General features: G+C 39.7%; 13 protein-coding genes across 13 annotated transcripts; 6 read left to right on the plus strand and 7 right to left on the minus strand.

Annotated features, from left to right (window-relative positions):
- Window positions 1-186: 186 nt before the first annotated feature.
- KNS1 (serine/threonine protein kinase KNS1) lies at window positions 187-2,331 on the minus strand (the record flags this gene model as incomplete). The annotated part of the gene is made up of 1 exon (XM_022819564.1): window positions 187-2,331. The coding sequence occupies one exon, from the start codon at window positions 2,329-2,331 to the stop codon at window positions 187-189; it is 2,145 nt and encodes a 714-aa protein (XP_022676117.1).
- A 1,269-nt stretch (window positions 2,332-3,600) lies between these two features.
- On the minus strand, window positions 3,601-4,311 carry KLMA_40271 (zinc finger protein; the record flags this gene model as incomplete). Its single annotated transcript, XM_022819565.1, has 1 exon — window positions 3,601-4,311. The coding sequence occupies one exon, from the start codon at window positions 4,309-4,311 to the stop codon at window positions 3,601-3,603; it is 711 nt and encodes a 236-aa protein (XP_022676118.1).
- A 1,515-nt stretch (window positions 4,312-5,826) lies between these two features.
- Window positions 5,827-6,888, minus strand: KLMA_40272 (v-type proton ATPase catalytic subunit A; the record flags this gene model as incomplete). Its single annotated transcript, XM_022819566.1, has 1 exon — window positions 5,827-6,888. One exon carries the CDS (start codon window positions 6,886-6,888, stop codon window positions 5,827-5,829), a length of 1,062 nt encoding a protein of 353 aa, XP_022676119.1.
- A 501-nt stretch (window positions 6,889-7,389) lies between these two features.
- Window positions 7,390-9,033, minus strand: NUP49 (FG-nucleoporin NUP49; the record flags this gene model as incomplete). The annotated part of the gene is made up of 1 exon (XM_022819567.1): window positions 7,390-9,033. The coding sequence occupies one exon, from the start codon at window positions 9,031-9,033 to the stop codon at window positions 7,390-7,392; it is 1,644 nt and encodes a 547-aa protein (XP_022676120.1).
- A 550-nt stretch (window positions 9,034-9,583) lies between these two features.
- On the plus strand, window positions 9,584-14,005 carry XRN1 (chromatin-binding exonuclease XRN1; the record flags this gene model as incomplete). The annotated part of the gene is made up of 1 exon (XM_022819568.1): window positions 9,584-14,005. The coding sequence occupies one exon, from the start codon at window positions 9,584-9,586 to the stop codon at window positions 14,003-14,005; it is 4,422 nt and encodes a 1,473-aa protein (XP_022676121.1).
- Window positions 14,006-14,153: 148 nt separating this feature from the next.
- Window positions 14,154-14,981, minus strand: BUD13 (Bud13p; the record flags this gene model as incomplete). Its single annotated transcript, XM_022819569.1, has 1 exon — window positions 14,154-14,981. The coding sequence occupies one exon, from the start codon at window positions 14,979-14,981 to the stop codon at window positions 14,154-14,156; it is 828 nt and encodes a 275-aa protein (XP_022676122.1).
- A 301-nt stretch (window positions 14,982-15,282) lies between these two features.
- On the plus strand, window positions 15,283-16,320 carry SAE2 (ssDNA endodeoxyribonuclease SAE2; the record flags this gene model as incomplete). The annotated part of the gene is made up of 1 exon (XM_022819570.1): window positions 15,283-16,320. The coding sequence occupies one exon, from the start codon at window positions 15,283-15,285 to the stop codon at window positions 16,318-16,320; it is 1,038 nt and encodes a 345-aa protein (XP_022676123.1).
- Window positions 16,321-16,666: 346 nt separating this feature from the next.
- Window positions 16,667-18,016, plus strand: NUF2 (kinetochore-associated Ndc80 complex subunit NUF2; the record flags this gene model as incomplete). The annotated part of the gene is made up of 1 exon (XM_022819571.1): window positions 16,667-18,016. The coding sequence occupies one exon, from the start codon at window positions 16,667-16,669 to the stop codon at window positions 18,014-18,016; it is 1,350 nt and encodes a 449-aa protein (XP_022676124.1).
- A 54-nt stretch (window positions 18,017-18,070) lies between these two features.
- On the minus strand, window positions 18,071-18,832 carry PRP11 (spliceosome assembly protein PRP11; the record flags this gene model as incomplete). Its single annotated transcript, XM_022819572.1, has 1 exon — window positions 18,071-18,832. One exon carries the CDS (start codon window positions 18,830-18,832, stop codon window positions 18,071-18,073), a length of 762 nt encoding a protein of 253 aa, XP_022676125.1.
- Window positions 18,833-19,164: 332 nt separating this feature from the next.
- MRPS35 (mitochondrial 37S ribosomal protein mS45) lies at window positions 19,165-20,501 on the minus strand (the record flags this gene model as incomplete). Its single annotated transcript, XM_022819574.1, has 2 exons — window positions 19,165-19,605; window positions 19,941-20,501. The coding sequence occupies 2 exons, from the start codon at window positions 20,499-20,501 to the stop codon at window positions 19,165-19,167; spliced, it is 1,002 nt and encodes a 333-aa protein (XP_022676126.1).
- An 888-nt stretch (window positions 20,502-21,389) lies between these two features.
- MPS3 (Mps3p) lies at window positions 21,390-23,426 on the plus strand (the record flags this gene model as incomplete). The annotated part of the gene is made up of 1 exon (XM_022819575.1): window positions 21,390-23,426. The coding sequence occupies one exon, from the start codon at window positions 21,390-21,392 to the stop codon at window positions 23,424-23,426; it is 2,037 nt and encodes a 678-aa protein (XP_022676127.1).
- A 701-nt stretch (window positions 23,427-24,127) lies between these two features.
- TPH3 (Tph3p) lies at window positions 24,128-25,765 on the plus strand (the record flags this gene model as incomplete). The annotated part of the gene is made up of 1 exon (XM_022819576.1): window positions 24,128-25,765. The coding sequence occupies one exon, from the start codon at window positions 24,128-24,130 to the stop codon at window positions 25,763-25,765; it is 1,638 nt and encodes a 545-aa protein (XP_022676128.1).
- A 572-nt stretch (window positions 25,766-26,337) lies between these two features.
- Window positions 26,338-27,945, plus strand: CCT3 (chaperonin-containing T-complex subunit CCT3; the record flags this gene model as incomplete). Its single annotated transcript, XM_022819577.1, has 1 exon — window positions 26,338-27,945. The coding sequence occupies one exon, from the start codon at window positions 26,338-26,340 to the stop codon at window positions 27,943-27,945; it is 1,608 nt and encodes a 535-aa protein (XP_022676129.1).
- Window positions 27,946-27,987: the final 42 nt, after the last annotated feature.

A 27,987-nucleotide genomic window follows, 5' to 3' on the forward strand; every position in this document is an offset into this window, starting at 1 on the left:
TCCGTGCCCGACAGTGGGAAAATAATAAGGAAGAAAGAAGAAGAAAGAAGTTAAATAAAAAGGTTAAAAGGCCACATCGGACATACTCCATACCATAATAATAAAGTAGAATAAAGAAAATAAAGTAAAAAATAAAATAGAACAAAAATAATGAAATGAAGAAGAAAAAAAAAAATCCCTAGTCAACTACAACCTGCCGTAGTGTGTTATACCCTCATCTAAAATTCCTATGTTGAACCATTCGTGCTCGATAACTTCTTGAGCCGTTATTCTCTTTGTTGGATCAAATTCGAACATTCTGCGACATAAATTGACGAATTGGTACCAGAAGGAGAAGACATTCTTGTCAATGTTACGTTCATCATGATTCTTGGAAGATATAAGGTTCCAATTAGACTCATAATCCATATCCCAGTGAATTTCTAACCAAGGACCGTAGTCCATTTGAAGTTTTTTAGAGATGAAAGCATCTAACCTATCACAAGAAGTCATAACCCTTTTCCAAGACTTATCCTTAGTAACGATGTTTCCCTTTGAATTTCTGACTGGCCATTGCAACTGTCCAGTTTCACGATCGAAATATTTGACTACAGTTGCTTGAAGATCGGTAGGTATGTTACCATACTTGTTTTCCACCTTAAAAAACATCTTGTCTACCATCTTCTTGGGGAAGCTCTCATTGTTTATGCGCTGCATCATTGCCATATGTTCTAAATTTTCATGAATAGGATACAAAGACTCCCCTGTTACTAGTTCTACTAGTACGCATGCAATAGACCAGATGTCACAAGGGAAACTCCAGCCCAAACCGAGAACAATTTCTGGCGCCCTGTAGTGTCTAGTGGACACTACAGGAGGGTGGTATTCGTTGTGGAAAACAGCACTACCAAAGTCAATCAATTTTACTTCTGGATTAATGAGTATTTTACGCTTTCCACCGCTTGCACGTTTCCTTCTTTCTGTTAGGGTATCCAATATCTGTTTAGGTAGCTGTTGTTCTACGCAAGTTTCATCACATATGAGAATATTTTCTGGTTTTAAGTCCGTGTGTATTATACCAAGGTCGTGTAAGAAGCAGACAGAGCGTACTAGCTGTTTCCCGATAGCTTGGACGTGTGAGCCAGGAAATCTGGCATATCCATTATTGGTCATGAAATCGTATACGGACCTGCCATATAGATCTGTGACCAAGCATATGTGATTCTTATAGTCGAAAAACTCTCTTAGGAGTAAGCACTGGTACTGGCCAAGTCTGTCGTTTTCCTTAATTGTCTGTAAAACGCGAAGTTCAGTCTTTGCTGCTTGTCTGTATCTGTCAACAGCTCTTATAATTTTGACTGCGACTGTTATATCGTTCAGATAGTCTCTGCATTTGACTACTTTACCGAAGGTGCCTTGGCCCAAGAGTTGCAGGGCTTGGAATCTGTTTTTTGCGAAGATATCGTTTTCCTGGTACACATAATGGCCCTCTTTATCCGTTTGGAAGCTTTCAATAACGGGCGGTTTATCCTGCATACCAGAGCGTAAAGGTGTCTTCTTTAATATGCTTGAGAATTTCGAAGGCGACTTCGATACCCTTCTTGTGGCGTTGAATGCGAGGTCGTTGCGGTTCATGCCACCCATAGATCCCATGGAACCAACGCCTACGCTTCCATTGTTATTCTTTACCACTCCGCTGCGGTAGTCGGTGAGTGGAGAAGGCGACACGGATCGTATAACGGGGAGTTTTATTATTTTATTCCCGTCAACGGTCTGGGTAGTCGTCCCGCTCACGTGTAGTAGCTCGTCGTCATTCTGGGTCTTCCTATCTGAGGACCTTGATTCGTATATCAGCCTTGCATGGGGTAATTGTGGTAGAGAAACGGTTCTCTGTTTCTTGACCTTTTTTGCGCTCGTATAATTAACGCTGTTCACGAATTCCACCGCGCTGTCATCCAAATCCACGAGTTGCTGGCTGGGACCCGCACTACTGTTAATCACCGAGACATTGCTAGTACTGCTATTCACATTATTGCTACCCAAAAACATAGGCTGCTGGCCTGGGCCATCCATATCCATTAGAAGCGTGTCTCTTAACGAATCCGATGTCAGTATGTCATTATTTGAAGATGCCATAAACTCATCCATAAACGGATTCTGCATCCCAATGCCGCCTGTAGAGGAGCTGTTTCTCATTGCAGCAGCTGCTGCTGCTGCCGCTCCTGTTGCTGCAGCCACCATCTGGTCGTTCCTGTGATCGTCCACGTATTGCGATCTCAACCTCGATTCCTCTCCAACCCCGTCCAACGTCCTTGTGCGCTTTCTCCTGGTTGCAAAGTTCTTCGATGCCATTTCCTAAGCAAAACACACGCTACCGTGATATTCACTCGAACTAAAACTCTAGCTTAGCTTAGCCTAGCCTAGCCTAGCCTGTCCTAACCGAAATATGTGTGTAATACCCCCTGGCAAAATAGCCACTCAAAACTTAAAAATAAAACCTTAGTGTTTCTTAAAACAAAAAAAAATGAGAACCACCACGATTGAACCGTATTTTATATCACTCTAGCGATCGTCTTTCCGCAATTAACCAGTCCTGACTGGCCCTTTTCTTGTCTCAATTTGCGTTTAAAGTAGCTCGAAATGCTGATATCATATATATATATATATGTACTCACTATAATAACAAATATCCTGCAATTCTAATATATTTTATTTATATATAGTCATACAGAATAGGTAATCAGAGAAAATTAATTAATCTAATTTACAAGAGCAACGAGGGGGCGGGGTGGCGGGGAGTCTAGAGCCAGCCAGCGTAGGGCTGGCACCAACCCTGGAGAATATTAAACCAGGGGGGTTCCTTCAAGCAATCTGATAGTCCTTAGCCCTGGGGAATCACAATCTCTCAGGCATGCTAGGCTAGGCTACACAGAGCATAGCCATTCACATTCCATTCCTTGTCTTGTTTTATCTATCAGTTTGCGAACGTTTTTTGCGTGAGCTTTGCAGGCGTTTTTGGCCACACGCTGCGCTTGCATTCTCTCTCCCTGGCAAAACGGCTGGGATTAGACGACGACTCGAGCGGTTACCCTGGGTACCGGATACACGCTGCGACGGTGTCTGTGCCTTAGAATCGGGTGCACTTGCATAGAACGGTACGTAGCACATTTGCCCTTTCTAACCTTCAATCTTTTCCCTCTCGCTCCCCCCCCCCTTGTCCTTTCGCTCCGGTTCTCCTTCGGCAATGCACCGTCTCCCGCCGCAACGGGTAACCACGGGTAACCACGGGTATCATTTGAGAAAGAAAAAAAAGAACTGAAGAAACCACTGTGAGTAGGGTAACAAGAGGACAAGCACACACACACAGGTCAGAGGGACAAAGGAACACATACAGGCATATTGTGTGTGTTTGGGTGTTTGGGTGTTTGATCCATCGTTTTGTACGTGAGTCCGGCGTCAGTCCTGTATAATGTTGCTTGCTGAGAGCTGGTTAACATTACACGAACCGACACCCGCCATATAGGCTCCTGCTAGTAGCCGGTACAAGTAGTAAGCAGTATTATAATATTATTAGCCTCTCCCAAAAAAAAAAAAAAGTACACATTATATAATAAATTATTTCTACAGCTGATGCTTCTTCTCGTGTCTTCTCAGGTTACTCTTCACGTTGTAACTCTTGTTGCAGCCCGGGTGCGTGCACTTGAACGGTTTCACCGGAGAATGAACGACAATGTGTGTTTTCAAAGTGCTGGGCCTCGAAAACTCCTTGTGGCATATATGGCACGTTTTCACGTGGATCTTTTTCTTGTATCTAGCGCCGCGACCTTGCTTGCGGTTCCACTCGTTGACGTACCCGGGCTCCGGCCTGTCGCGCAACAATTGTTCCTGTAGCTTTCTAAACTCAATGTCGAAGGATTCTGGCTGTACTGGGGTATGTACTGGGGTGTGTACTGGGGTATGTACCGAATTCTGGGCAGAGTCGTGGTCGTGGTGTGGCTTTGGTGGTGGGGATCGTTTCGTCATAGTATCGTCGCAGTTGAGAGAAGAGGGCCCGCAATTGATCGTAAGTTGATCTATGCGTGGTAGAACCCTCGGGGTATTGCTCAATGGCATGTTCGCGCTCTCTCTGAACAGCGCGCGAAGCGGTGGGAGCGCAGAGTAGTAGTGCTTGTGGCCCATTCCGGAGACACCGTACATGTTACTTTTCCCAATAATTGGCGTGCTGGTTGTAGTGGGCGTCGCCGTAGCTGTAGCTGAAGCAGATGGTGTTGTTGCTGTTGTCAATTTCGTCGTCGTCGTCGTCGTCATCATCATCTTCTTCTCCTGTTCCATGGCAATCCTGTTCTCATACCTGATGACTTTTGTTCATTACAATTGCTTGTGGGATGTGCACGATTGGGCTTGGAAACCAGCCCCACCAAACATGCACGAAACCCGTTTCCATTTCCTCATCGCCAATCACCCTTTTATATATACTTATTTATTACTACTGGTACTACGACTACTACCTCACCTACAACAAGAACACTAGTAAAACCTCGGCACGTCAGCATGTGCATAAACGGGACCCAATCAGGGCCCGTGCTGGTTGCTGCTGCTGCTGCTCGCACTCACTCACTCACTCACCCACCTACTCATTCGCTCACTCTCCCTCCCTGAACCCTGGAAGATTCGCATTATGATTACCATTAATACACGTTTTCTTTCACTCATTTTACCGCAGGCTGCGCACGGCGTCAGCGCACGATTACGGCACGTTTTCCCAATAATTGGCCAATAGTCAATATCCAATATAACCACGTGAATCATGTTTCTGGAGATGCCGCACGTACTATGTATGTAATGTTACGGCATTATTATGCTGTTTTTTTTTTTTGATTTATTTCACTTCATTAATTGGCATCGACTGCATGCATCTTTGTCTCTGTGTTGATCAATTATTCAATCATATAATATCTGACGCACGTGGCTATATGCCTCTGTTCGCTTTTTCTTTTCTTTTTCTTTTTTTGTTTCCATACCTTTTCTCGCTTCGGTTCGCTTCGTTTCGATAACAAAACTTATTTGGGGGGGACGGGGTGCGGCGCATCTGTGCGGTCCCATTGTGCAATAATTCAACATAAAACATTGTACATAAAACAATACAATGTTTTATGTATGTGCACGTAGATAGATACGTACCTAGTTCCTGGCTAGTTTTTCTTTTTTGTACACAACCGGCCGGCGCTTTACTCACCCGTTCGGCACTCGCCTTGTCTTGTCGACTACATTACACTGCTAGCCACGCCTACAAAGTGTGTGTGTATGAGGAGAGTCAGAGTTCTGTGTTACCCGGATATGCGACACGCATGAAACCTTTTTTGGGCCCAAGTTAGCGAATGAATTTTTTTTTTTTGTTTTTGGCTTTTCGTTTTTAAATCCGTTTGGTTCCGAATGACCTTCCTTGCCCCCACCCCCGGTTTGAGCCTGTGTTTGATTTGATTTTTTGATTTCTTAATTTCTCGGTTTCCTTTGGTTCCATTCGGCGCACAGAAGATCCCTCGAGAAAACTGACGCACTTTTCCCCAGTCAATTCGTATCTCCTAGAGGAACCCCAAGCGTAGATAAATCAGTGTTTATTATATTATACTCAATAAATTAACCAATACATGTTGCAAGAAAGCTCTATGACCTGTGTGATATCATACAAACTTATTTATCAGTCATAACCTAAAATTACTACTTAACCTAAAATTACCTACTTAACGTCGTGCTGACTTGACTTATCCTGGGCGCGCGCCGGGTTCCACACCATCTCTAGTTTGTTTCTTGATGTTTTGCGCTTGTTTTGCGCTTGTTTTCCTTGCCTTAATTTATCCTCAAGAGGGCCAACACTCTATGGTAGTTGGTGCTGACTTTATCGTGAGACTTGTGCCAGAGCCGTGGTATGGACACGTCCTTCGCATTCTGAACCCTGTTCTTGAACGATAGGTACTGCTCCTTGGTGTGCGTTTGCACCTCGGTTTGCAGTTTATGTAGCCATTCCCTCTGGCGGGGCCAGTATACCTCCTTCACCATGTTCAGCCTAAATTTTGTCGCATTGGAAGCAGCAACAATCCGGTCTTTTGCCGCTTGCTTCGACCGCCCAGCGAGTCTCTTCACACTTTGCACTTTCTCTGACTGCATCAGCTTGTTTCCGTTTGAGTACACTTGTTCGATTCTTTTGTGACATAAACTGGCGTATCGTGTGTACGTAGAAGATAACAACGAGCTATATTCGCGGTACTGTTGTGACACTGAGACCGTTGGAAGGCTTGGAAGGGCTGGAAGTGCTGCTGGGAGCTCCAGAAATGTTGATAGCACCGGCGAAATATGCTTCTTCCCGTGGACCGTCTCATATGCATGGGCCCTGTGCCCCATGTAAGCGTCAAACTGGCATGTCAGTTTTTCTCTAAATCCCCCTGCTCCGTCGCAATCTAATTCGTTGTTCTTTATAAACGAACGCATATCCCGAGCAAGCACCGTTAAGAGGGTTATATTGATAAGCCCTGCAACTAAAGAGATCCCGATAATTATCGACTGTAGCTTGCTAAAACGTGAACCCGTCCCCGCGCCTGCCTTGTCCTTAGTAATACCCCTTGACGTTGTCTTGGCATTTCGAGAACTTGACTCGGAAGAACCAGGCAATTCGGCAGACCCTTCAACACTGCCAACAGAAATAAGACGAGAGTTACTAGACGTAGAGTCCTTTCCTGAATTTTTCCGGGCTAATCCCCCAAAGTCATCTAAATCACTGCTTGTTTCAGATAAAATATCATCCATCTCACCCGCATCAAACTCCCTTATAGAATATGAGCTATTCATCGCATCCACCACACCCCATGGTTCTCTATTATCAGCAGAAGTACATCTGCCTTTAATCTCGCTCATATCTAAAACACTTTTATATTCCTCTTCTCCCCCTGTTCAACTAACTCTCTTAATTCTTAAAAATATTTGGTCAGTACTTTTAAGTCCTTGATCTGCGCTATACTTTTAGAAATCGAACTTTCTCAATAGTCTTAGCAAAAAGTCCGTTTCGTCTTATTAGAACACTATATTTTTCAACTTCGGTAACAGTAGAATATTTTCCTGGATAATCCTCTTAAAAATTTCGACGCCACTTAGCGCCTTTTCTCTGAAACCTTCTAAAAACTCGTAACCTCCCTGTAACGTTTTTTCGATCCTTATTCTTTTTATAATTTGTCTTATCAGATTCCCTTTTTTTTTTAAATAAAAAAAATTATAATTTAATTAGTAGTTCCTCCTGTACAAGGAAAAAGTCACAGGATTGGTAATACCGATACAATGCAGGTAGGGTTTTTATACTTCTATTTCTATTTAGTTTCAGATATTAATTAAAATGTAATTATGACGCAGTTGAAAGTTATGCTATTTAACAACTATTTCTTTGCATTTTTGATGCAGCTCTGCTATTCTTTCAGCGGTGTCCATAAAGAGCTTAAACTCTTCCATTAACACGCTCACTATGATATTTACACCAACTTTAGTATCATCGTCTTCAGTAGAATCATTACCGAACATGTCATTTTCGAGTCCCGCGACTGCATTGTCAATGTTGCTTAGTGTGTCATTGTAATCGTTCAACTTGTTCTTGTAAACGATTAATTTCTCCTGGAAGAATTTGTCTATCTCAACATTTGAGATTTTGAAACCTTTTGTCACAAGCTGTTGCAGCATTATAGCGAAGTTTTCCAACTGTGTCACGTCTTTGTCTACTAGTGATTTGATGGCATCGATCTTCTTTAGGTCAGACGACAAGGATCTGGTAGCATTGAAATGCAGTTTTTGTAGGTACTTGACATCCCTTGGAATCGATTCCAAAAGCTCTGTATGGTCCTGTAGATCTGCATTGAGATGTTTCGACAAAGACACCTGAGTGCTGATGAATTGATCTAGTTGTTCGATTTCCTGGCGTACTTGAATAGGAAGTTCAGATATTTTAGTCATTGGAGTGACAGCCAATTGATTAATGTAGTTTATGGCACTTTGTTGGGGTTGTTGTAATTGTGATTGTTGTTGGTTACCAAATAGACTCATGCCTCCAGTTTGTGGTTGTTGTTGTTGCTGCTGGTTTCCAAATAGACCCCCAGTAGTAGGCTTGGAACCAAATAGTCCACCAGTACTTGTCCCCAAAGATCCAGCATTGTTGTTATTTGTGTTTCCGAACAAACTGCTACCTGTCTGGGCAGGTTTACTTCCAAATAATCCTCCACTGGGTTGAGTAGATTGAGCTCCAAAGAGACCTCCAGTGGTACCTCCCAGATTTGAGGTTGCATTTTTATTCCCGAATAATCCTCCGGTGTTGCCTGCATTGTTAGTTGAGGTGCTGTTGTTCCCAAATAATCCTCCTGTGGTCCCTGCGTTCATGTTTGTGTTGTTATTGCTTCCGAATAGACCTCCTGTATTTGTGGATGTGTTTTTGTTCCCAAACAATCCTCCAGTCGTTCCTCCAGTCGTTGCAGTTGTGTTGTTGTTACCAAACAATCCTCCACCGGTACCTGTATTTGTAGATGCATTGTTGTTACCAAAGAGTCCCCCAGGAGCACCGCTAGTCCCGTTATTTTGAGCTGTATTACCAAACAAACCTCCGCCTGTGCCAGCATTGTTGTTGTTTTGTGTTGTATTCCCAAATAGTCCTCCTGTGTTTCCTCCTACGTTCGATGAAGCATTGTTATTCCCAAACAATCCTCCACCACCAGTGTTCGTACCCAAACTATTGTTATTATTTCCAAACAATCCCCCAGTGTTCGTGCCCGTTTGTGTAGCATTGTTATTGTTCCCAAATAGTCCTCCGCTAGTATTCGTTGTTGCTCCGGCTGGTTTGCCAAACAAACTTCCAGCGGCAGAATTCTGTTGATTATTACCAAACAATCCCCCGGGAGCTTGACCTTGAGTATTATTGTTGTTGTTATTCATGAATCCAGTATTACCCCCTTGGTTGTTGTTTCCAAACAAACCACCCCCAGTATTGCCTGCTGGACCAGCAGATGTTGAACGACCAATTCCAAACATATCTTTGTCAAGTTCAATCACTCACAGATATCTCAGTTCAAATATTTCAGGAAAATTTACCTCCAAATATATATGGATATTTCCCCTGTGAATTGATATCTATGTGGTCGATCAATGCCAATACTTGTAGCTCTCTCAATTCACGATTCTACTCTTGTAGAACAAGCTTTTGTTGATCTTAAAAAGTTAATAATTTCATGGAAATCGTTTCGAGATGAGAAAAAGAAGAAAACATCACCATTCATTTTCCGCCGGGTAACATCTATTATATACAGAAACTGACGCAGGAAAATTTTTGCCACCAACAAGCTTCAAAAAACATGACTTTTCTCAGTAGAAAAGTCTCTCTATCAAGCCTTTTTAATTTGAATGTTTACGACTAAAGAAAAGAGAGCTTTAAAACGTGATTTGAAGGTGACATATAGCTGCTAACGCTACTGAAACTAAACTAGTGGATTTCATAATATAACTAGTCTAGGTGTGTGTTACTTCTGTGGCCCGTATAATAATTGAGGGAGCAAATATCGGTAGCATTAAAGCACAATAAACAATGGGTATTCCCAAGTTTTTCCACTTCATCTCTGAGAGATGGCCTCAAATCTCACAATTGATTGATGGTTCACAAATACCTGAGTTTGACAACTTATACTTGGATATGAATTCCATTTTGCATAATTGTACGCATGGTGATGGTACTGAAGTTAATTCCAAACTTTCAGAAGAAGATGTCTATTCGAGAATTTTCAGTTATATAGACCATTTGTTCCATACTATCAAGCCTAAACAGACATTCTTCATGGCAATTGATGGTGTTGCGCCAAGAGCTAAGATGAATCAACAGAGAGCTCGTAGATTTAGAACTGCTATGGATGCAGAAAAAGCAATGCAAAAAGCTATTGAGAATGGTGACGAATTACCCAAGGGTGAACCATTCGATTCAAATGCTATCACACCAGGTACAGAGTTCATGGCTAGACTTACCGATAACTTGAAGTATTTTATTCATGATAAGATTAGTAACGACACCAGATGGCAAAATGTTCAAGTCATATTTTCAGGACACGAAGTTCCAGGTGAGGGTGAGCATAAAATTATGGACTATATAAGAGCTATCAGAGCTCAAGACGACTACAATCCAAATACAAGACATTGTATCTACGGGTTAGATGCTGATTTGATCATCTTAGGGTTATCGACTCATGATCACCACTTTTCTTTGTTGAGAGAAGAAGTCACCTTTGGCAAACGTTCGTCAAGTGTGAAGACCTTAGAGTCTCAAAATTTCTATTTGTTGCATTTATCTATACTAAGAGAGTATTTGGAATTGGAATTTCAGGAAATTACTGACGCCCTACAATTCGATTACGATTTCGAAAGAGTTTTGGATGATTTCATCTTTGTATTATTTACAATCGGTAACGATTTCTTACCCAATTTGCCTGATTTGCACTTAAAGAAGGGTGCTTTCCCTGTTCTTCTACAGACGTTCAAAGAAGCCCTACAGCACATGGATGGTTACATCAATGAACAAGGTAAGATAAATTTGGCAAGATTTTCAATTTGGCTAAAGTATCTATCCGACTTTGAATATCTAAATTTTGAAAAGAAAGATATTGACGTTAACTGGTTCAACCAACAATTAGAAAACATATCTTTGGAAGGTGAACGTAAACGTCAACGTATGGGAAAGAGACTATTGATGAAACAACAGAAAAAGCTAATCGGTGCTGTTAAACCATGGTTATTAAAATCTGTTCAACGTAAAATGACACCAGATGTTGATGAGAACGATATTGAAATTTTCCCATTGGAGGAAAAGGAAGTTGTATTAGCAAATTTGGATTTCTTGAAGGAGTTTGCATTCAATTTGGGATTAATCCTTGCCCATTCACAAAGCAAAGACATGTATTATTTCAAATTAGACCTAGATTCTATTAATATGCAGGAGACGGACGAAGAACATGAAGCACGTATTCATGAAACAAGACGTTCCATCAAAAAATATGAGCAAGGTGTGGTCATTGCTTCTGAAGAAGAATTGGAAGAAGAACGTGAAATTTACAGTGAGAGATTCGTGGAATGGAAAGATAAGTACTACAAGGACAAGTTGGAATTTTCGATTAAAGACACTGATAAGTTGAAAGAAATGACAGAAAACTATGTTGAGGGTCTACAATGGGTTTTGTACTATTACTACCGTGGTTGTCCATCATGGTCGTGGTATTATAGGTATCATTATGCCCCACGTATATCTGATATTATTAAAGGTATCGATCAAAAGATAGAGTTTGAAAAAGGCACTCCATTTAAACCTTTCCAACAATTGATGGCTGTTTTACCTGAAAGATCAAAAAATTTGATTCCAGTTGTGTACAGGCCACTTATGTATGACGAACACTCTCCAATTTTGGACTTTTACCCCAATGAAGTAGAATTAGACTTAAACGGTAAAACTGCAGATTGGGAAGCAGTGGTGAAGATTTCTTTTGTTGATCAGAAACGTTTGATCGAAGCTATGGCCCCTTATGATGCTAAACTCTCTCCGGAAGAGAAAAAGAGAAACTCTTTTGGAACAGATCTGATTTTCATTTTTAATCCACAAGTTGATACCATCTACAAAACACCACTTTCTGGTTTCTTTAATGATATTGAACACAATCATTGTATTGAAAGAGAGTTTATTACAGAATCACCTGAAAACATAAAGTTCTTGTTTGGTTTGCCTAAAGGTGCAAAACTTGGTGCCAGTGCATTAGCTGGTTTCCCATCTCTCAAAACAGTTCCGCTAACCGCTGGGCTTGAATATAATTCATCTGTTGTTTTTAATTTCCCTTCAAAACAACAATCTATGGTATTACACATTCAAGATGTCTTCAAAGAGAACCACATTTCTCTATCGGATTTGGCAAAACGTCACATAGGTAAAGTGATCTATTCAAGATGGCCATATCTAAGAGAATCAAAGCTTCTTTCTATAATCACTGAAGATACCATTTATGAAAGTATCTCCACTGGTAAAACATCAAAATTAATGGAAAGAAGGCCACAGGACTTCGAAAGAAAGGAATTTAGGGAGTTAAAACATAGCTTGAAATCAAATTACCAAAGAACAAAAGCGGTAATTTTGGACGATGTCTATGCAGTTGCTAAGGTTATTCCAGTTAATGGTTTAGTTAGAAACCAAGATGGTTCCTACTCTAAGTCCTTCAGTGATGAAATAGAGTTTTATCCACTTCAACTAATAGTTGAAGATGTTGAAAATAAGGATGAAAGATTTGCTGAAAAAGAAGCTTTGCCAATTGATAAAGAATTCCCAGAAGGATCTAAAGTCGTGTTTTTAGGTGATTATGCCTATGGTGGTGAAGCAACAATTGATGGTTATAATAGTGCAACCAGATTAAAGCTCACTGTCAAAAAGAGTTCCATAAGGGCTGAACCAAATATCGGTAAAGTAAGAGCAAAGTTAGATAGTCAGGCCTTGAAATATTATTCGACTCAAGCATTCTCAAAAATAACCAGAGTTCATCCACTATTTTTGTCAAAGATTACCTCAAGGTATTTAGTCGTCGACTCTAAAAAGAAGTCCTATAACGTTGGTTTAATGATCAAATTCAAGGCACGTAACCAAAAGGTTCTTGGGTATGCCAGATGTAGCTCCAACAATTGGGAATATTCAGACCTTGCTCGTGGTTTATTGGAACAGTTTAGATCCACATTCCCAGAATTCTTTATCAGACTTTCCAACTCTAAGGAACAAGCAATTCCTTCAATTACCGATATATTTTCGGATAAGTCACCAGTAGAGGCAGATGCTATCTTGAAATCTGTAGCTGATTGGGTCTCTGAAGCTAGAAAGCCATTTGTTGTAGTCTCTTTAGAGAGTGACTCTTTGACAAAAGCATCAATGGCCGCTGTTGAAAGTGAAATAATCAAATACGTTTCTTTACCAGATTCAACTGAGGAAAAGAAACTCGCCAAAGTACCCCGTGAAGCTATCCTCAATGCAGAATCTTCGTATGTGTTGTTACGTTCTCAAAGGTTCCATCTTGGTGACAGAGTTATGTATATCCAGGCTTCTGGTAAAGTGCCACTTCATAGCAAAGGTACAGTTGTTGGTTATACTACTATTGGAAAGAATGTTTCTATTCAAGTTTTATTCGACAATGAAATTGTTGCAGGTAACAACTTTGGTGGTAGACTACAAACAAGACGTGGTTTGGGGTTGGATTCTTCCTTCCTTTTGAATTTGTCGGACAGACAATTGATCTACCACTCTAAGGCTTCCAAGGATGTCCAAAAGAAGTCAACTACCACTTCTAACAGTAAGCAGTCGATGCTTGCAAAGAAGAAGAAGGTTGAAGAATTAAAGAAAAAACAAGCTCATGAGCTATTGAATCATATCAAAAAAGATAATGGGAAAGAAGAAAATGGAAGTGAAACATCTGGCCAAACGGGACCCCAAATTTCAGTAAATGCTCTGAACCCATCGGCTGCCAGCAATGTGTTTAATGCGGTTCTGAACCAAATTCAACCAGTTATGCAACATCCAATTCCACAACCACCGCCAGGAACTGCTCTTCCATATAATTTCCCAGTGCCTCCTTCTATGATGGTTAACGGTGTTGCTCCTCCACATATGATGCCACCGCAGTTTTTGCCAAACGGGCAACCAATGGCACCCATTCCGGTTCCACAATACTCACAAGCTCCAAAAGTTGAACAGCCTGTAAATGAACCTGCGGTAGATGAGGAAGCATCTAGAAGTCTCAAGAATCTCTTGCTTCATGATGATCATGAGAAGCCTTCTGGCAAATCGGGAGACGTTGGTAACTCATCCGGAAAACCTACTCGTGGGCGTGGTGGAAATCGTGGTAGAGGAAACAACAGAGGTCGTGGTGGAAGTAGAGGTGGAAAGAGAGGTGGATTTTCTAGAGGTGGAAAAGCCTCCGGGAAATCCGAAAATTCAGCGTAAATTTCTCGTCAAGTAATGACTCTTTGAGAGGAGTTTTGATATCCAATCAAGTATAAGATTTGAAAATTAATAATTTAGAGTTTATATACGTAAAAGTCATTATATATACATACCAAACGATCTCGGCATAGTCATTGTATATTTTCTGCTAAAAATCACGATTTGATGATCGTTCCTTTAACTTTGCCTCAGTTATTTCATTACTTTTCTTGAACCACTTAGCCTCAAACCCATTAGATCTATCTACACCATCCCATCTATAACCAGGGGCAATACCAAACCTATTTTCAGGGTACCTTTTATCATAAAGTTTCCTTCCTAGTAACGACGTTGGTGTTTTTTTAGAACTATTGGATAATAATAAAGGGTCTTCAATTAATAGAGAAGTATCTTTCGACTTCTTCTCGTTGATATTTGATAATTGTACTTCTCCCATATTCCTAATCTTTATTTCCTCCTCACGTCGTACTTTGGCTAAGTTTTCCATATCTCTTTTCTCTTCCATCTTTTTCTCGTACCCGTGAATGATTTTACCCTTCTCATCTCTGTAAGTGGTAGTCTGATTTCCTGTCAAGATACCTGCTTCTTTAATATCTAATTGTTCCTTATTCGCTATTTGCTTTTCTATTTCCTCAGCTGTATGTAGACCTGCAAAAGCCCCTGAGGACATTTGTTCTTTTTTGTTCAATTCTACATTGGCATCATCTGAGGGAGTTAGCTTCAGAGGTTCCAATTGTTTCGTTTCAAGGTTTTTCCAAAGAACCTCTCCTGATTGCCCCGATGTAATATCTTTTTTATTAGTATCTACAATCTTGCTGCTATTATCCACTATATCGATGCTGCTAGTGGAGATTATCGAGTCGCTATCAGGCTTTCCTGGAGATGACAGTTTCTTGTTCTTGGCCTTCGCTTTTTTCGATTTCTTATCACCACTTTTTGAGCCATATGCTTTGGCTAAGAAATCATTTAGTGACATAGCTACCAACCTTTTAAGATCTAATATATAATATATCTGCCAACGAAACCACCGTCGAATATAGCTGGTATTTCATTGCCTACAACCATCTCAGAATGTCTTTTTCTTGTTACTAGGTTGTTCGTTGATGTAAAACTATAACAATTTGAAAAAGCAAGAAAATTCAAAGGACGAAATTTAAGCATCGCCAAATCAAAACATCTCTTACGCGTTTTGACAAAGACACGCACTTTTTTGATATCATTAACACAACTAACTGCAGTCTGTATATGTGTATAAATGGCTATAATCCGATAAGGTGATGAGTCAAGAAACGGAAGAAAGTTTAGAATCATGGCTTCACAATCTAGAATGGTCCCAATTGCTATCATTGCAGAAACAACTCGTGTCGGAGATGGACAGAAGGTACTGTGAACTAAGTACAACAAAAGAAATTAATGTCAAGAATGAATTAGATGAAATGGTAGAAGAGCTTCCCTCTACTCAATTTGATCCAGTACTCCATAAAACGCACTCTAAACGGTGTGGAACTGATCTATCTGCTGGCAGAAGGACTATAAAGAAGGAAGAATTATCGGAAGCAATTTCACTTCGGCGGAACATGGAGTTGTTGAGTTCCCCACTCAAAGAAAACGAGATTATTCTTGATTCACAGGCATCGGACATACTGAAGGAACAGGATACTAATATTCGATTATCTCAGCAAGCTGTGGACTTGAAACAAAGACTACCGAAATCCCCAGTAAAACGCACTCTTTTCTCTCAAAGTAGCACAGAAAACAACAAGAAACAGAAATGTATGATTGATTTTAATATTAATCCAATAACTAAGAAACCTTGGATCTACGAAGATTTTAAGCCAAATGATTCAATGTCAGATAAAAAGGGCAAAAGGACATCAAAAAAAGTCGCTCGTTTCCATGAAAAGGCAGGATCTCCTATCAAAGACAAACAACGGACAATATTAAATGATAATGGTTTATTGGAAACCGTTGATCATCAGACTCAGAGGCAGCAGCAACAATTTACCCCAAAGAAACAAGAGATTCCGGATTTGCACTTTGAGGATGACTCATTCGAAAATCTTAGAGTAAGATCGAAATCTCCACCTGGCTATGGACGTCTGAACTTCCCTACAACTCAAGAAAGAATTGACGATAAAGAGGAGTCTAAAAAACTTCTATACCAGAAAACTAAGGAACGTTTTTTAGAAGCCACTAATAATCTCGTTCCAATTACGGAAAGAGAATTCTATTTCAGGAACTCAAAGCTAAATGATATTGTAGATGATGGAAATTTTACATGGACAGCAGAAGAACTGAAAATATTTACTAGGTAACCCCAAGAGTACTACTATACCCTTTTGTATTCTTCTGTAATAATATATGTCATTATATACGTAATTCGCGTTAGTTTCCTCTGATTTCAAAACGTAAACAAATAATATTAAATATTTAAATGAACAAATAGTTTATAGTACATTATAATAACAACACAATTGCATCGGAGCTAGACCTGAATTATGAAGTGCATCTTTTCTGTTGAGCCACTCGTTTGAAGTAAAATACACTTGTCTGCTTAATACGATATATTTGTAGGGGGCTGGTTTCTACATTTTATCTTCAAAGAGACATTGCATTATTCCTGGTTTTTTACCTGTGGGTAAATAATCTCGTATCGCAACAATGAGTAAAGACGTGTTCCCCTTGTTGGAGCTTGGTGAGCTTGTCACTTGTCTTCAAAGTTGTGATTTCTCACTTGCTACAGAGGAAAATATATCTAGGCCAACATCCCAATATGTTATAACGTTATACAAACAAATCATTGACAGTTTTATGGGTGTATCACCAGATTCGTTGCTATCAGACAAAACCCTATTCGATACAGGTTCGAGTGACACGCAACAACCGCCATTATATATGGAAACAGTGAAAGTCTTGGCTCTTAATAAAATTTGCTTTAAGTTCTTCCAGGATATCGGAGTATCAGATTTCAACATGATGGATCTATATAAACCAGATTCTTTACGGACCAGAAGGCTTTTATCCGCTGTCGTTAATTATGCAAGATTCAGAGAAGAGAGAATGTTCGATTGTGATAAATTCATGTCAAAGACAGAATTTTTGTTAAATCAGCTACGATCAAAATTCGATGACTATAACTATTTGCAACAACGGATAAATAAGCATAGAAATGAAATAGAATTAAAAGATGGGGAAACTATTGAAACATTGCAGCATCAAAATAGGCACTTAGAGCAACAAATAACAAAGCTAAAAAACCTTCAAGAGACATTGAATATGGATTACAATACCTACAAATCTAGGAAACAGTCATTGTTAAACGATTTAGAGAAGTTTGGATTTGAGCTTATCGAATTGGAGTTTGAAAGAAACAAGTTAGAAAAACATGCGAAGACGGATTTGAATGAATTGAACGAAAACATTGAAAAGTTATCTACTCTTCTTAATACTCACCAGAATAACCTTGACAACTTGGAGCAAAAGCACAGAAAACTTCGTACCTCCATGAATACCTTTCAGGCTTTAGCGCAAGAGTTGTATGAGGTTCTACAAATTATATCGACGGACTTACAAGAAGCTCATCTTAAGGAGGCAAATCTCATCGATATGCGTGAACAATACCTTCAAACTGATGAAAAGTTGAATAATATCTTATCAGCTGGGGTGATGGTGAAATTGAAGATTCTACAATCTCAGTTGGATAATCAAAAACAAAAACTACGTCAGTTGAGAGAAGAGACCAAGGTAAAGCAGGATAAAAACGAAGAAACATTGCAACTTTTGCAAAAGCAATATACAGATGAGGTTGTACCAGAACTTCGCGCAGCTGAAGCCGAAGTCGAGAATGAAATAATCAATGGCGCAATAAAAGACCACAAAAGGGAAATAGAACAGCTAAAACAGCAATTTCAAGCCGAAGTCAAGGACATCGACCTTGAGTACACATTGCTATCTGATCACATCAATAGGTATATGGAAGAGATGTTACGTGTAATGACTGGAGCTGTCTAACGATTCTCAGGTGAAACGGTATTGTTAGAGTGTAATACACTATATAGATGCTATTTAGTTATGACGGAAAAATAACTGAATATAAAATTCTCCGCTATCAACATCCCAATAGGTACACTTTCTGTTCAGATCATCTATCGCGTACGGTTCAGATGGATCATAATCGTTAAGTTCAATTTCATTGTTTGGCAATTGTATTCCGACATTTTCAAACGGCTCAAAAGCGACAACTAGGTATTTAGCATTGGAAGCATCCGAATTATTAAGTTCTAGATCCGATAGAATACGAATGAATGGGATGAAACTATCCTCTTTTAGTGATTTTTTTCTATGCTCGTTATCGTATTTGACCCGCACGCATATACCAAACAAGTCCTTCTCAGGATGCTTCACTTTAACAACTTGAACCTCAGGTTTTATTCCATTATAGCTTAAATTAGCTCTGAGATCGTTTACTTGCTGTTGAAATTCTTGATCTCGTACATTCTCTTCATTCTCTTTCGATTTGCCATTGCGTGCAGTACTTTTAAGCACATTAAGCTGATGCTTCTTACCCATTAAATGTCTTTCAACACTTGACCACGAAACATGCATGGTCTTACATCGCTTACATACCAACTTCCCTGAATGGTTTCGATATATATCTGGGTTTGCTCTAAACTTTGACCCCTCTTGGTCCTGTTGGAATGTAAACGGTACCTCTTCTCCATTACTAAGTAAATCTTGAACTTGTTTCCTTCTTTGCAAATTCTGTTGTGAATCTGATGCAATCCCACCACCGCCTTTCTTCGAGCCCGCTCTATTTTGATAATCCATTATCCAATATTTTTGGTCTTTGGTGTGGAAGTTCTTACGTACAGTTTGTTTTATTCTTTTAGTAATTAATCTTCCATAAGTGAGGTGGTGATGGGGCGATGCCTTTAATTTGGAATATGAACTATATTCTTGTACTTTATTTTTTATTTCACAAGTTAAAAAATAGGTTAGTTATTACAGACGGGAAATGGTGAAATAAAAAAGCATAGAAGTGAATGATGATGCACTTGTTATGGATATGGAAGGGACTATATACAAGAAGTCTCTGTACTTCATCATGAAAATTACGTAAATAATGGGCTATGAATAGGATGGAGGAATGTGTTTTGACATCATAGGTAGACCATCTTACCTAGCTCGTTGAAACCAATTGCACGGTTCTTTCTGTTATCACGGTTACCGCTACCATAACGGAAACCCACTTTTCCTACCTGGCTGTGTACAAACTTAAGCTTCGATCTTTCGCCTTCCAAGAGTTCTCCGTAAACTACCTTCTTCTTGTTCTTATGCGATACAAATTTGTCGTGACCGATAGCATGTTCACCTTCAGTAGACAACTTTTCAAGAGTGACAGCAGCAGGTTCCAATTCAAGGACCTTAGCGGCGTCAACTGGACCGAAAGGTTGGGATTCGGCGATAGTTAAAAATCTAGAAGATAGAGCTTTTGATGGAATTGGAATTTCTGACAAGTTCTCGTTATTTGATGGCTTAAACACAGGGAACATTTTGAACAATGTATCGGCCATGACTCTTTGTTGAGGCTTTATACGATTCTGTAGGCAAGTAAAATAAATTTGAGTTTTGTTAGTAAAATAATTCATTTTGATTGATTAATCTCCCTCCTCCCCCACCCCACATTTAAGAGGCGGGAAGAAAAAAAAGTAATAGAGAATAATAAGACGAACTGGATCACAATCAACCTGAATATTGTTAAATGATGTCAGAGATAGTAAACAAATTTTTAACCATTTTTATCGTGTCTTAAAGACTAATCGAATTTTTATGTTATTCTCATCATTATCAACACACAATCTCAGGTTGGTTGTTATATCCACTCCGGTATATTCTCCATATGCTGTTCATTGCAATTGCAATCGTAGGTACATACGTATTTTTCCTGTTGTTTTTCTATCTCGACCAACTTGACGATGGCTTCGATTCTTGGAACCTTCAATCCGTAAGCTCTGGAGACTTCTTGGGCAGAGAGTTTCTCGATCTGCACCTTCTCGTATATCTCCAGTCTCATGTCCTCGTCTATAATGAAATTGGTACGACAGTGTTCATTTTGAGGAAATGGCCTCAACATACGATCTCCTCTTGGCGCAAATGGACTTCTCCCCGATACGGGCACCACATTCTTATCATTAGTATACTTTACAACCTCGCCTGTCACAGGGTCCCTTAGCGACTGACCACGCTCCAAATCTGGTGTGACATACTTAGGCTTGTGATCCTGAGGTGGAGAAAAGTATCTGTTGTAAATATACTCACCTTTGAAATTCTTGGGTCCCAAGAATTGCCTCATGGCATACTTCAAATTAGAGTCATGTCTGATCTTTCTATTCTTGTTCGCCAACAAGCTGAATGGGTATGGAGGATACGCAATTGTCCTCTTGGAAATGTGTCTAACCTGCTGGAGCTGAAAGTGAGTACCGGACCTTCCTAACATCTTTCCTAGTATTTAGATTTATGATATTCCAGGCTGATTGAGCCTCTCCCTTTTATTTCACAGGCAATCAAGCTATCCAGAACCTGTTCGAGTGCTGTTTTACCCCTCTGAACGCTTTCATTCACAAGCCATTGAGTGAGAGTGAATGAGTGTTCATTCAAAAACTTTTCAAACGTTCAATAGAAAAGATGATAAAGAAAACCAAAAAAAAAAAAAAAAAAAAAAAAATAAAAAAATAAAATAAAATAACGTAGCATAACACAAGGATGAAGAGGAAACAAACAAAAAGAGGAAAAAATTTTTTCACTGGTTCTCTGCCATCTTACCCGCACTCTTCTTTTTCTTTCCCCTCTCTACAGAGAGGCAGAAGACAGGGTAAGCTTGTAGACACAAGAGCCAGGGCATACACTTGTAGAAGAAAGAATGTATCACGTGATGGCGAGTATGTGTGCGTATGTATGTGTGTAGCAATTTTACCTGGACGGGCATGTCAAACAATGCGTTCGCCCTGGCATCGATAACTGTGTATGTGTATTTTATCCTCGTAATCCGTTTGTCTCCCTCACGAGCCTATATCATAGTGTGTGGCATAATAGTTGACGTGGGCAGAATAGCTGGGCGGCTTGCTCTCGAAGCGTCATTTTCCCCCTGTTCTCTGCTCGGCGGGTATTATTCTCTGGTTTGAATTTTTCTTGGTTTTCAATGAAACAAAACACGTTAAAATAACGGGAAAAAGATAAATAAAGATGAGTGGAGAAGTAGAAGTAGAAGCAGAATATTTGGAATAAACACCACCTGTTTTAGTTCACCTTTGTTTTTATAGCTGCTAGGGGATAACCAGGTGTATGTGTTAAGGTGTGGAAGGAGTGATAAAATTTCAAGTTCCATATGGTTATTGATAGTATCACGAAAACTGAGACGTTAGGAGAAGAACAGGGGTCTAGAATGGATAGATCACGATTATATAACAAGAGTATACGCGAAGCGTATGAGAATATGGTGAGAGAATCTGGGAGTGGGATCAGTACAAGTTCTGATTCAGTGCCAAGGCGTGGGTTTGTTAGTGGATACCATGATTCTCGCGATTCTCGCGATTCTCAGAAGATGTCTTCGCCAGAAGGGCTGTCGCATAATGCAGGACAAGTGGCGGACTTTGAGAACAGCGAGTTTTCGGATAATGAGGCAGTAGAAGACGAACAGGACGGTAGGGATTCGGAGAGTGACTATCTGCAATTTAAAAAATCGTTGATTCAGGATGATGAATGGTTGGACGACGAATCGGATACAGATTATACAGAGGAAGCGGATCGCAGTTTTCTTCTGGATAACAACGATGACGAGCTATATAGTGATGGATATGAAGAAGATTCTGGGAGCGGCAGCTTTGCTCGAAACAGAAGTAGGAGTCGTTATGGCTACTTGGGTGATTCAGACGTGTCTGAGTTGCGTTCAAACTGGATTTCTTCCAAGTTTTGGGTCCTTCTTTCCGTTATTATATCGTTGTGGTTTGTTGGGTCGTGGATATCTTCCAACGCCAGCTCGCCCTTGACGCCGGATCTGAACAAAAGAATAAACATGTTGCAAAATCAATTGAACCAGTTGAACCACGAACGAGATTTGCAAAAGAAGAAATACCAAAGCGATCTAGATCAGAATGTTAAACTAATAATTCAGCAATTTGAAAAGAACATCAAACGGATTTTACCAAAGAACATTAAAGATTTCTCTAAGATATACTCTTCTATGGAAAACCTAGAGTCAAAGGTTGATACTCTAAACGAGAAAATTGCCTGGAATAACGTTAACGAAACACTTTCACGTTTGAATGATGTATTGCCTACCGAAATACCAGTCATAATTGACTCCGACAGAGTTGCAGAAAACGGGAATATAACAGAAAAACAAGTGCTACTTATTCCAGAACTACACAACTATCTAGCTGAACTTATTCCAGCATTAATCAATAGCTCCATTGATGTACAATCGATATTGACTACTTCCACTTTTAAATACGATTTGAATAACTATGTGAAGGAGATTCTGAGCAACGAATTTCAATTCATTGAAAGGACTCAGTTTATTCAAGAGATGCAGTCATATATGCAAGTTATCAAAGAGGAGCTCTCTAAAGAGTTGGAATCGAAAACAAGTCATCTTCAAAGTCCGCAGCAGATATCAACCTTGGTACTAAAAAAAATGGTTCACAGGATCTATAACTCAAATCAACACCAAATGGAGTCCAGCTTAAACAAGGCTACTTTTTCGCAAGGTGCAAAGATATTGAACCATTTGTGCTCAAAAACGGTCAAAGGTAGTACAACCCCAGTTGATTTGTTGCAGGACTGTTCCTTTGGTTGTTCTACTTCTACATACTGGCACTGCGACAGTAAGAACTGTCAATGGGCAATTCGTTTTGACGAACCGCTATTCCTAACGAAGATCTCCTATTTACATGGGAGGTTCTCTCATAACTTGGAAGTCATGTCCGCGGCACCAAAAGTCATTTCCATTTACGTGAAGCCACTGACTCCATCAAAGGATTTACAAAAAATGCCAAAGTGGATGAGGGACTCCTCCTACGTCAAGCTCGGAAGCTTACACTATGACCTCTACTCAAAACTTATTAAGCAAGACTTCTTATTACCGGATTGGTTCATAAAATCCAAAACATTGGTTAGATCAATGATTTTTGTGGCTGAGGAAAATCACGGAAACAAGGATTACACTGCTATGAGAAAGTTTATTGTAAATGGAGTAACCCCAAAGGACTTACAATTAATGAATTCTTTTCCAGCTGACTGGGCGCATATGACTCCCGAGTATTCTGTTTCAGTTGAAGAGCAAGAAAGGGCAAGATTATCCGAAGTAGCAACGTGGCAGGACCAACAAGTACCTTCGTTTGGGGAAGACGAAATAGTTGACTAACTTAATTAGTACTAAAGGTGGCTTTTCTGGGATCAGCCACTTTGGGAAAGCTATGCAGGTACCAAAACTTTATTCAGCGTTGACTAACTTCGCTCATCTCTTTGCGTACTCACCCTTTCTGAGACCCTTCCTTTTCATTTGTTCGGTTTCTAATGATGTCATTTCAGGTGGGAAAAAAAATAATTTTTTATATGCATTCGTTTCAATATGCGACCGCAAGGTCTTGTAGGTCAGATAAAAACACTGGTATGTACGGGCTGTTTACCATGAAAATGAAGTGTGCATTGTGAATGGAAACAATTTTATTTGTTGCTACGGCGCGCATACGGTGTTTGTCTTAAACGAATTAAAAAAATGAGTCTTTTATTCACCTTAAGGGGAATGAGCCAATTTGGGAAAAAAAAAGTGTTTATAAGTGGAAACACCTGTCTTTCTTGCGTAATCATAACAAATGATTTTTTCCAGAGCCTACAACGTACAGGCACATACAGTGTTATCATTCTGAACAATATCAGTCGTATCCGTTCATTGTATATAAACAGGTGGCTAAAGTGATCTGCTGTAAGTATTAACTGCCGTACAAAACTGAAGTTCTGGACTTACGAACATAACTGTTTTTACCCTTGTCTTTTTCTGGCTTTCGACTCCTCAATCTTCTAGTTTTCTTTAAAGACGTAATTCAAATTAGCAGCCATAAAGTCATGGTAGGACTAACGTTGAAGAGCGCTTTCCAGTTTAAGCGGAAAACTAGCGATAAAGCTTATTCAGGAGGTGGGAGGCTAAGCAGGCTTGCGTCCGTTGCTAATGAACTTCATCCTCAAGATTATGATGCCTTGCAACCCTTGTTGACATTATTGAACATCCAAGGTCAAAAATGCTACGCATCCGAGGCTATATCAGGAGTATTTATCGCCAAAGTTGAGGACAGAGGATTTGTACCGGTTAGTAAGTTCTCATTGATCGGAACAACCCTTAGACTCTATGTGCGTTCGAATGATTTGAATAACGCTGTTGAAGATGTTATTGATATTGATATAAAACTTTTATGGGATCATCGCATTTCAAAAAACGGAGATAACTACCTTCTTTCTTTCTACTCAAACAATGACATTTCTCTGGTGTCGTTGAATGAGAAAGACGTCCTACAAGTAAGTAAGCTAATCTCATTGGCTCAGTTTGAATATGGCTCATTATTCAAGTCTTTGACGGCTACAATCATTTCATCCGTAGGCCTAAAGATTCCAGATATTCATGTCATTCTTAATAATAACTTTAGTTTCAAAGATTGGTGTTACATCTATCTTAATAATGAATGGGTGAAAGTTTGGTGTCATGTAGATAAGCGTAAGAAACCTGGTGATCCTAAGGGAAAGGCTAAGGTTAAGTTTTACCGTGATGACAAATCTACTTCTAAAAAGAATTTGATTTGTTTTATATCTGATCTTGACCCCGTGGAAGAAGTCTTTTTGACCACTGAGCCATTTATCCCAACCAAAGTGGATGGGGTTAACTGGGACCTTGAAAGGCTCAAAACTCTGTCGCATAGTGGTTTGAATACCTCAGATGCATTAGATACCTTCATGGAGAATTTAGACACCGTCTCAGTGCTAGGAACAGTTAATTGGGTAAACCCCGAAAGCGCATCTGACAGTCCACGCTCCTCGAGATCAAGGTCTTCATCGTTTGCCTGGGTCTCTAAGAGTCCTAGAGCAAGGGGTTTGAGTATGTCTGACACTAAACTCCAATCTCGTTCTGCAAAAGCGTCCTCTACCACATTAACCGACCTGCCAACTAGTCCAGTCTCTAAAAGTCATAAAAGAGTGATGTCAGAAGCATCTATGAGTTCAACAACACCAATTGATCTCGATGATGCATCTTTTGAATCTTCATCGGAAAGATTCCTTTTCAAACCCATACCACATGCTGGAGTTCATCACTTGGAAACTATTATAAGATTTTTGCTACCGATTTACGACTGCTTACAACTTTATGGAAGACCAGCTTCTTTCAGAAATGGACGTGAAGATTATCATTCGTTAACTTTCGGATTACCAAAATTACCTTCAGTGGATTTCTTCTCTAAAGGAGAGCTAGAGAATCTATTTTCAGAGAGCGCTATGGATTTCGATCTAAATACCCTGGACAGATGGAAATATTTCAAGTCTGCCCTCAGAGAGTGTTATGAAGACGAGTCACGGACCTCTACTCAATCGTTCAGAACTCTATCATCGTCCCTAAACCATTCACTTGTTAGAATTCCTCTGTCGCCTAGCTCGAATTCGAAGCTCCAATATTCAACAACTTGCAATAATTCCAACGATTCACCACCTATCTTATGAACAACAATATAATAGAATATAAAATATATGCATTTATTTCGTGATCCGTTGAGTATACTATGGCATTGTATATGGCGTATCCGCGCATTAAAAACATATGGATAAGATTGCTTTTATTTGTGCGATACTAGTATTACTTCGATTCATTGATAGAATAACTCTTCGATTTTACAACCAAAGAGTTTGAAGAGGAAAAGAAAAATCTTTCTTTTATTAAAAGATACACATATGAGCCTACTTTGTTGGCCCTATGTTCAACTTAATTGCGTCTCCCTAGTTTAGACGTCTAATAAGTTTGTGCATTCAACATAATTGATCACGTGATTAAACGGTTGATGTTATTGAAAATATGTATTCCTGTATATATCCTTTTACACGAAATTTCTAGTTCGCCACTTCTCAAGCATTGGAAGAGTTCAAGAAGAACTTGACAACTTGGATGGATCGATGAACTACGTTTGATTTAACACAGAATAGATGTTTTAGGCTTTGTGATAGTAATTTGAAACTTTGTAGGAGCATAGAATATCACTCAATTGGTTAAGAGGAGAAGAGTATAATTTTATAGAAAAATGCAAGCTCCAGTAGTGTTTATGAACACTTCTCAAGAGAGAACCACAGGTCGTGAGGCTCAAATTGCCAACATTACAGCAGCTAAGGCGGTTGCGGATGTTATCCGTACATGTCTTGGTCCTAAAGCAATGTTAAAGATGTTGCTTGACCCAATGGGTGGTTTAGTGTTGACTAACGATGGGCATGCTATTTTACGTGAAATCGATGTTGCTCACCCAGCTGCAAAATCGATGTTAGAATTGTCAAGAACTCAAGATGAAGAAGTTGGTGATGGTACCACTACGGTTATTATTCTTGCTGGTGAAATCTTGGCTCAATGTGCCCCTTATATTACAGAAAAGAACATCCATCCAGTTATTATCATCCAGGCTTTGAAGCGTGCCCTTTCTGATGCGTTAGAAGTTGTTAAGCAGGTAAGCAAACCTGTTGATATCGAAAACGAATCGGCCATGAGAAAGTTGATTCAAGCTGCTATCGGTACCAAGTACGTAAACCACTGGTCCGAAAAGATGTGTGAGTTGGCTTTGAATGCAGTTAAAACCGTTAGAGTTGATTTAGGATCTACTTCTCAAGGAGAAACAAACTACGAAATTGATATCAAGAGATACGTCCGTGTTGAAAAGATTCCAGGTGGTGATGTCTTAGAGTCTAAAGTTTTGAAAGGTGTTATGCTAAACAAGGACGTTGTGCATCCAAAGATGTCGCGTTTAATAGAAAATCCTCGCGTTGTGTTGTTGGATTGTCCTTTGGAATATAAGAAGGGTGAATCCCAAACCAATATCGAAATTACTAATGAAGATGACTGGAACAGGATTCTTCAAATTGAAGAAGAACAAGTCCGTTTGATGTGTGAACAAATCTTGGCCGTAAAACCTAACGTCGTCATAACTGAAAAAGGTGTATCTGATCTAGCTCAACATTATTTGTTGAAGGGTGGGTGCAGTGTACTAAGAAGAGTCAAGAAGTCCGATAACAACAGAATCGCTAGAGTGACAGGTGCTACTATTGTGAACCGTGTGGAAGATCTAAAGGAAACTGATGTGGGTCATGATGCAGGTGTTTTCAGAGTTGAATTGATTGGTGATGAATACTTTACTTTCTTGGACGATTGTAAGAATCCAAAGGCTTGTACCATTATGTTAAGAGGCGCTTCAAAGGATATCCTAAACGAAATTGACAGAAATCTACAAGATGCTATGGCTGTGGCTCGTAATGTTATGTTATCACCATCATTATCTCCTGGTGGTGGTGCTACCGAAATGGCGGTTTCTGTTAAATTGACTGAAAAAGCAAAACAACTAGAGGGTATTCAGCAATGGCCATACCAAGCAGTAGCAGACGCTATGGAATGTATTCCACGTACTTTAATTCAAAACGCTGGTGGTAATCCAATAAGAATCCTATCGCAATTAAGAGCAAAGCATGCCCAAGGTAACTTTTCCTACGGTGTAAATGGTGACAATGGTAACATAGTAGACATGGTAGAATATGGTATTTGGGAACCAGAAGTCATTAAACAACAAAGTATCAAAACGGCTATTGAGAGTGCATGTCTATTGTTAAGAGTCGATGACATTGTGAGCGGTGTCAGGAAGCAAGAACAGTAGTTAAATGTTCATTGACCGAGCTTAAAACACTTATATAGTACC

This window comes from Kluyveromyces marxianus, chromosome 4, assembly GCF_001417885.1.
Source record: "Kluyveromyces marxianus DMKU3-1042 DNA, complete genome, chromosome 4".
NCBI classification, from domain to species: Eukaryota; Fungi; Ascomycota; class Saccharomycetes; order Saccharomycetales; family Saccharomycetaceae; genus Kluyveromyces; species Kluyveromyces marxianus.